The sequence below is a fragment of the Colossoma macropomum genome, unplaced genomic scaffold, assembly GCF_904425465.1.
Source record: "Colossoma macropomum unplaced genomic scaffold, Colossoma_macropomum, whole genome shotgun sequence".
In the NCBI taxonomy this organism is placed as follows: domain Eukaryota; kingdom Metazoa; phylum Chordata; class Actinopteri; order Characiformes; family Serrasalmidae; genus Colossoma; species Colossoma macropomum.
The window spans coordinates 24,618,722-24,626,993 of NW_023494787.1; the positions used below are offsets into that span (position 1 = coordinate 24,618,722).

Here is an 8,272-nt window from a genome sequence, read left to right on the forward strand (position 1 = left end):
TCTGGAACAATGTCCCAAAGAGATATCATTTACTTCTGTCATCTATGAAGGGAAAACAAGGCTTGATGGGAGGAGCTGTCAGGAGATGAGAGTAAATGAGCTTTCTAAAAATTGGCAAAGACACACGGTATGAGACAGACCCGATTTAAGAGAGTCCAGATTGCTCTGACAACTGCTTTCCCCCCTTCACCGAGCGGCCCAGCATGAGCAGAGACGGCAAACAAGGCTCCCTTGTGAAACAGTAAGGGCCAAGATATATCACTGACTGTGCTAAATGTTTCTCAGTCCACAACAATGGAGCAGAAAACATGAAGTGAGAAAAGTGAGCCAATGCTCAAGCTACTTTCCAATGATTTCTTCAAGGTGAAAGGCCAATGACTGCCTCTGGGACCTTTCCCCTGTGAATCTATGCCATGATGCTCCACTGGTAGCCTGCAAGGGATGACGTCCTCTCCGTCTCTGGTTGCTGCTCTTCAGAAGAGGCCTTGTGTCATGTCTCCACCCAGAGTTGGTGACCCAGAAAAGCTGGCACTCATGAGCCAACACTGGCCCAGTGTAAAAAGGGTCATGGGCATTCTGGAGAGGACAAAGGTCTAGGTCGAGCAAGTCTAGGACGTCTGCCAAGAATCTGCTAAAAATAGCGTAGTCCGCTGATGTACAGAACATCCAGACTCACACACCCTCAACATGTTTGAACATCATTTATACATAGTCAAAAGACTGGATACAAGACATCAGAATGACTAGTACAGCCTAAAACATGGCAAATCTAGCTGCAGACTCCATCTGATGATGTTTATGCAAGCCTTTGTCCTCACAGACTTGCAATACTGTTCTGCAAAAAGACAGTAACCTATTCCGAAAACCATAAAAGTTACAAGACAATGCTATTACAGCCGCTTCACAGTATCGGTTTCAATCCTGTGGTAGCTGCCTACATGGCACTGATTGCTGTGGCAGCACACTGCCCAGAAACTAGTTAAATAAACATGGTTTCCTTGTTTTGCAGTGCTGCTGAAATGAGAGGTCACGAAACCTCGGTATGGGATTGAAGAGTGGGCTACTCGCTCATGACAGGTAAGGGTGTGAATGAATTGTGGGAAGAGACAGCTCTATGCTCTTGCACCTGATCCTACCAACACACAGAGGTCCCCAATCAGATGACATTTCCAACACAGCTGTCATAAAGCACTTCAGAAGCCTTTCACCTTCGCCAGTTCATGAGAAGCATGAGGATGACCTTGCAGCTCTTACACTGTAAGAGTGAATAATTTGACCAAACATGTCTTGGCTGTCTTATAAAAACATATTTTTAGTGTATTTTTTAAAATATTTCTATAATACCTCAAAATGTCAGCTGTCCTTTACATTGTGTGAACATTTCATAAAAATGGTCCAATAGACAGTCAAAAATAAAAAAATCTTCATATATCAACTTTGGGTGGGTTATATGACAAAAATAGAATATCATGATACTTCAAGATATTTTCTGAATGCAAAATATTCATCATAATACTTTGTTTCTCTGAGTTTTGAGAAGCTGGACAAAAAGAACCAGTAGGTCCACATAAAAAAAAATGCAATCAAAAACTATAAATACATTTCACAGTGTGCTGCACTAATTCCAATTGAAAAGGGTTATTATTCTCTCTTTGTAATGAAATGTGCTCTTTGTAATGAAATATAATTCAAATGTGTACTTTGTGTATCTGAATAATACACTTTACATTAACAAAAATTCAACAGTAATTGGAAGGATGTAATGTGAACCATTGTACACATTCAGTAAAGAACACTCACAGCAAAACTTTTTTTAGTGCAGACTTACACAAGTCACAGACTTACATAACTTTAAAGCTAATGCAAACCACTAAAATGAAGAACATGTTGATATTTTTTGTAAATAACAAAGGTATTTCGTCTTACAAACTGACTCGACGTCATTCAAGTCCACTAAAAGTCCCTTTGCTTTTATTACAGAATTTATTTTGTTAAGATTTTTCTACTTATCATGGACGTGCTTGATTCCGGGTGCCATTTAACCTCCTGCTGTAATGAAAAACCCTCATGTGGATGCCCCAGAGATTTTAATGAACAGTCCATCATCACATCCCTCTAGAACTCCTGTCTTGATTTGTAATTAGCTTTATGGCTGCCAAATCCTGCACGAACTCCTAACCTGCTTATGGGTGTTGTAATCCTGCCTTACACTCATATTGAACTTCTTACCCATTGTTCTCATTTCTAACATTCTGTTGGACTAAAAAAATCAGTGGCCTACCATTCATTTATTTACATATTGGATACTATTCTGACAGATTTTTAACATTAGTTATTGGCTTATCTCACAGACCTTTTGTCTGACTGATCCACGTGCCTCTTGCAGTCTTGCTCTGTTTGTTTGTTGCACATAAATAATTAAGTCAAACTGAAATTATAATTTGATGTTTTTTCTCTTTTTTATGATCTATGTTTAATAACATTACAGCAGAAATATACTGAAAAAAACTGGCTCGTGTGGCCATGCAGAGCGGCCATGCGAAGCACCGTGTAGGAGAGACTTTTACTGTAAATTAGTTGTTCCTCAGTTGAAGAGGTGCATAAGTGTTGTTGGTGCTATTCTGTGCTGGGCAGTGGAGTAGTCAGTGCAGTGTTAGTGGTGACCATCAGGTCAAAGTGTATGGCTAGAAGTGACCTGCCAGCTATCTTGGCTATTTCAGTAGAGCTGCACAGCATCTCTCATTTACTGCCTTTTCAGTCAAACAGCATTCACCTTTAAAGCACAACGTTTCTCGCATCTTCTTCTTTGCTGACACCACAATATCACCACTTTCAAAGTGATCTTTAATGCTCAATTCAACACAAATGATACTGCAGCACAAGACAACACAAGAGATGCATCATTCAGAAGCAAGTAGATGAGGAAAGCTAGGACAAACACCACAGGCATTTTTGTTGCAATTTGAACCATAGGTTGCTGAAACTCATCCTAAATTTCTGCATAATTAAATAGTTAAGATGTATACAAAATCATTCAGGGTGAGAGGAGCCAGATGTTCAAAGTGTTTGAAGCTAACTCATAGAAAGCTATTGCATGAAGTGGTATGCTGTCTGATGCCTGAGACATTGTTTTAGTATTTTTTTTAATGCATTAATGATAGAGAGGTACATATAGAGCACTGTAAAGCGCAATAGAGCCCAATGAACACCATATTTACTGCTATTTCACATCAGACCACTCAGACATCTCAATGATTGAATAATGCAGAATATTTTAAATTTGGTTTTGCTTCACAATTAGCTTCACATCTAAATATGTCAATAGAAATCTACATTCCTCATTCAAACCTCATTCTGGTTTAGCATAATTGAGATGTGTCTCTTTGTTGGTTGGCTGCTAGACTGGCTTTGCACAGTTAACAACATGAATACTTGTTGACAAGTGTTACACAGTATCCTAATGAAACCCATGGGAACAGCCTGTAAGTGACTCTCCCTCTTTAATCACAATGTTGAATATGAATCTGTCAGTCTTGAAGATATATTCCACGGCCTTCTCCATCACTGCAACAGAGAAGCGGTATTTAGGGGCAGCAGGTGATGTCCCTGAAGACAGAATGATTAAAAACATGTAGACGGAAGATATGTCAGGGTAGACAAGGATATAATGCTTTCGTGAAGGTGCTGCGAGGGTGGTTTCTGAAAATAGCTACATGGTCAGACAGCAGTGCGTCCTCATCATGCTTTGCAGTTAAACCCATTACAATTTGCTCCATTTGTGCCTAGTCATAAATAATTTGTTTCTGGACAGCCTTTTTGAATACCTTGTTTGCAATATGGGTTGGAAATGTAATACATAGCATTTTAGACACAGAAAAATCACAGCATGTGATGTAAAAAAAAACAACAACCTTAGAATGAACCTTTGTCCATGCATAATGTAACGTTGATGAATATATCTGTAGAAAGTAAAAGTCTAGTAAGCCTAAAACTCAGCTGGTTAAAACATCTGACACATCAAGGGCAACTGTCTTCTGATACCCACGTCAGTAACTTCATTTAGATCCATACATAATTCTGTGGTCTTGAGGAAATGCTATAATGGAGAGACTTGATTCCAGAGAAGCTCTAATGATTCTGACCTCGCAACCAGCCAAAACCGTTAGTGATGTATAGCTAGCGAGCCACAGAGCACAGAGCATTCATGCAAGGCCCTGCTATCTAGAGAGTATCGTTCGTACTCTGATCGATTTTGCTCGCGAAGGGTGAAGAGGTGATGCATGTTTATGTGGTTGCAGCTGGAACTCAACAAGACCAGTTCTATGGCAGAGAAAGGTCTTCTACTGTCCTCCTTCACATGTATTCTTCAGAAGCAATATTTCTAAGGCTTTACGTCGCACTCGCGAGGGACACTGGAAGGGAAGGTGTGGGGTAATTAGGTTCATTTGGTTGGGAGTGTTCAATTTCCCACCAGACCTAATTCCGGTCTAACTGAAGCATGCCATTTGTCAATCGATAGAAAATGCTAAACACTTGCGCACTGAATGGAACCCACAATAGTACTATGCAAATGTCAGAGACCACCCTTTATTTGTTTCTTATCCACTTGCATAAATACAGCAAAAATTAAAAGGAAATGAAACAGGAGTTGGTGTTTAAAAAGTGATGAAAAGAAGACACAGAGATAGTGAGACTCTTAAATAACTGTGTAAGACCTGGTAGACCACCAAAACTGTCACTCTCAGATAAACAGTACTTAAACCTTTCATCTTTGAGAGAGAGGAGAAAATCAAGCTCAGTTCTTGCTTCACATCTGACAAAATCCACAGATGTTCCTGTCCAACCTTCACGGTGAGAAGTCAATGATTTGTGTCTGAAAGGATGTGTAGATGTCAAGAAGCTGCTAATGAGAAAATCAAACAAAGAAGCAGCTGCTGTTTTGAGAACAATGGACTGGCCACCCCAGAGTCCAGACCTCAGCATCACTGAATGTGTTCAGGATTAGTTCACATCTCAAGAAGCAGAGAATGCAAGCAATTTCTAAGACTGAACTTTCCCTAAACATTTGTCTGCAGATTTATCTGAAAAACTAAACATAAGTCTCCTGAAAAGAACGAAAGCTATGATAAAAGCAAAGCTGTGCACGTTAAATACTGACAAATGTGTTATTATATTTAGTTGTTGAGGCTTCGGTTTAATTTTCTGTTAAATATATGTTTTCTACTTTTTTCTCACGCTGGAAAATGAATAACTTGTTCTCAATGGCTGCTTTGAATGGAAAATGTATAAATGAAGGGACACACATATATACACACACGCACACACAGACACGCAGAACCACACTCGTGCCTATACGCAGCCACTGAAAATTCATGCAAGAGCTCCCGAGTGCCTTGCTTGTGCCCTCATATCCACAAACATGCTTGCTTGTGACTCGCACACTCCAGTGTACAAACCTCCCAGTAGCAGCAGCCCCTGAAATCTATTTGACTGCAGACATCTGGGGACTCTAATAGCCCTGCTCTGCACCTGGCTCCAACAGCCAGCTTGGCTCATGGAGATTGAAAGCCTTCTTTGAGGCAAAGAGGAAAAAGTAGCACGCACACACACACACACACACTAATGTGCAGGATCATACGCCCATAGGACAAAGCACTGATCCCAAACACGATCCTTCTTCCCTTCTATTAATCTGTCCCCTTGGGGCTCCTTCTCAGTGGGCCCGTATGCTCAACATGGTGTAGACACATTCCGCCCCTAGCTGCTGATCTGGGGTCAGCCTTAGCATTTGGCTTGTAACAGAAGAGATTATGGGGGCAGATGGAAAAAACTGCCTCTAAATCTGTGGTGAGTAAGAGCATACTAGAATTACAGAGCATGGAAGCTCCCTCTATGGGTTACAGCAAGAGGTCAACCATACGGGATTTGAAATGATGTCCTTCGCTGGGCACATAAGCTCAATGCTCATCGAGCGACAGCTGAGACGGATGGACCATGTGAAGACACTGAGAGCACAAGGTCGACATGAACATCAGAGTTGACTATGATGACTAAGATTGGATGTTATTAAGGGATGAAAAGTGTCTTGACGTACATAGTAGGCATTCCTCTTCGTTAATGGAGTGTTAGTCAATGTAGAGAGGCCACAGAGAAGAAGAACCACCTGTGTCTTTGGGCTAACTTGCCTTTAGTATAAAGAGCTAGAAATGTGACCCAATAATGAAAAGGCTTGTTGTGAAAATACTTCTTTCTGGGCATTACAGTTAATCAAGCTGAATCCCAGCTTCCCAGATTCAAGCTGTTTTCAAGAAGATTTAAAGCATAATGCACGACGCAGTTGCATCTGCACACCCTCACAACTGAAACCGTGCTGTTTGGTTGGGTTTTCGAGGGATATCGAAAACAGACAGGTTGCTGTGCCTCTCCAGGCTCGTTCTTTAGTAAAGTCTCAGCAGAATGGATTGATGTTAAATTGGATCATTTCATTAGCATCATGCTGCTCTCCATAATCAACAATATACGAGGTAATGGTTGTGAGGAGATTCCATTAAAGTGCAGGGCTGCTCTCTCTCTCTCTCTCTATCTCTCTCTCTCTCTGCCACACCGACACACACACACGCAGGCTACGTTAAGACTGGATGGCATTAATTATCCTTGGGATCTTCACACTGCCACCACGCGACGTGATATCAGGCAGTCAGAACCACAGCTTCACCCTCCATAACATCCATATTTCCCCACAGCTAAGCCTATATATCTATATATCTACATATCCATATCTATCTATCTATCTATATATATATATATATATATATAAATATATATATATATATATATATATATATACATATACGCACATTGGTCAATTGGTACGCCTATGTGCGTTTTTGATGACGCAGACTCTATTCTTACCCACCAGTTGGCTTACAACTGTGAAAGCTGGGATGCTAAATTTAATAGCGCATAGTAATGACTCAGATGATGATGATCTTGTAGTTCTGTAGTTCTGCTGCCCCCGGGCATCGCCTCGCCTCCACCCCACCCCGCTCATCCCCTCACACACCTGACCAGCTTAGACACGCACCGGCTCTGTAGCTGAACGGTGCGGACAACTTCTAAAGGAGCTCCTTAATCCCCTGTTCTGGCGAGGCTCACACTTCTGAGGTCTCCCGCTTCTGCCGGGCCTGCGTTAAATACACGACTCAGACTTATTTAGATCTGACCAGCTTTGGTCAGATCTGGACAAGTGTTTCATGGCTTCACGTGCGCGTTAAAAGAGCGCAACAGTTCAATCTGCCTAAATCCCCCCGCACACCAGCAGCGCCGTGCAGAGGCGCAGCGGCGATGAAAGGCGCGCGTCGAGATCTAGACGTGCTATTGGGAAAAAGAGTTCTGGCGCCGTGAGCTGTAAATGAAGCCGATCTGAGCCTGGCTGATGCTTCCCCCTGTTCACCTTGCGGCTCGTCCGCCTACAGCGTTAATAACAGCCCCTTAAAGCGCGGGGTTGGGAATGGAAGAGGGTTTTCACGGCTGCGCGTTTTTCCCTCTACATCTGCACCTGCTTACATTCTCGCTCTATTTCGGAGCAGTGTGCGGTAATGACCGGCGCGCGCTCTCAGACTGCTCGGTAGCACCCTCGGGGGGGAAAAAGGAGGGAATATTCCTCTGCATTAGACCGCACAGTCTGTTCCTCCCTCACAGCTCAGGCTTTTAGCGGCAACAACGGATCGAGCATCCTGCATCGTTCGCGCTCTCTCGGTGCCCGCCGCATCGAGCCTCCCGTCCTCCTCCTGCCACACACACACACACACACACACACACACACACACTCCCGCACACACACAAAATCACCCCGCTCTCCAAACAGGTAAACCAAAGAGCGGAGCCACATAAACGAGCCCAAACATTCTTTTTTGTTTTTTTCTTCGTACTCACCGCGCGCGCACGTGACCAGCATGAAAAACACGAGACTCCCGAGCGTAACTCCGTTTTTAATCCTCATGCTCTCGGCTCGGCGGACGTCCACTCGGGCGCATTTAATCCATCCCCTCGCGGAAAGGCTCGGGCCGTCCGTCACTGTGGCGCGGCGTCCCGCGGCGGCGGCGGCGACGGCGTGCGCTCTCATGCTCTCGTGCAGCGGTTGTGCTCGGCGCGCGCTCACGGCTCCGAGTGAAGCGCGGGCGCTCGGGAGGCGCGGCAACCTCAGCGAGGACTCAACCATCTGAGGAGCAGACGAGGGGCAGGAGCAGGAGCAGGAGGAGGAGGAGGAGTA

The 8,272-nt window shown here is 43.4% G+C and overlaps 1 protein-coding gene across 1 annotated transcript in view; it reads right to left on the bottom strand.

Annotated features, from left to right (window-relative positions):
- Window positions 1–8,024, bottom strand: part of csmd3b (CUB and Sushi multiple domains 3b) — a 554,192-nt gene extending 546,168 nt beyond the window's left edge. The window contains exon 1 of the mRNA XM_036566609.1: window positions 7,936–8,024. Coding sequence (XP_036422502.1) covers window positions 7,936–8,002 — 67 coding nt within the window. The 5' untranslated portion in view covers window positions 8,003–8,024. The remainder of the gene's footprint in view (window positions 1–7,935) is intronic.
- Between the last annotated feature and the right edge of the window lie 248 nt (window positions 8,025–8,272).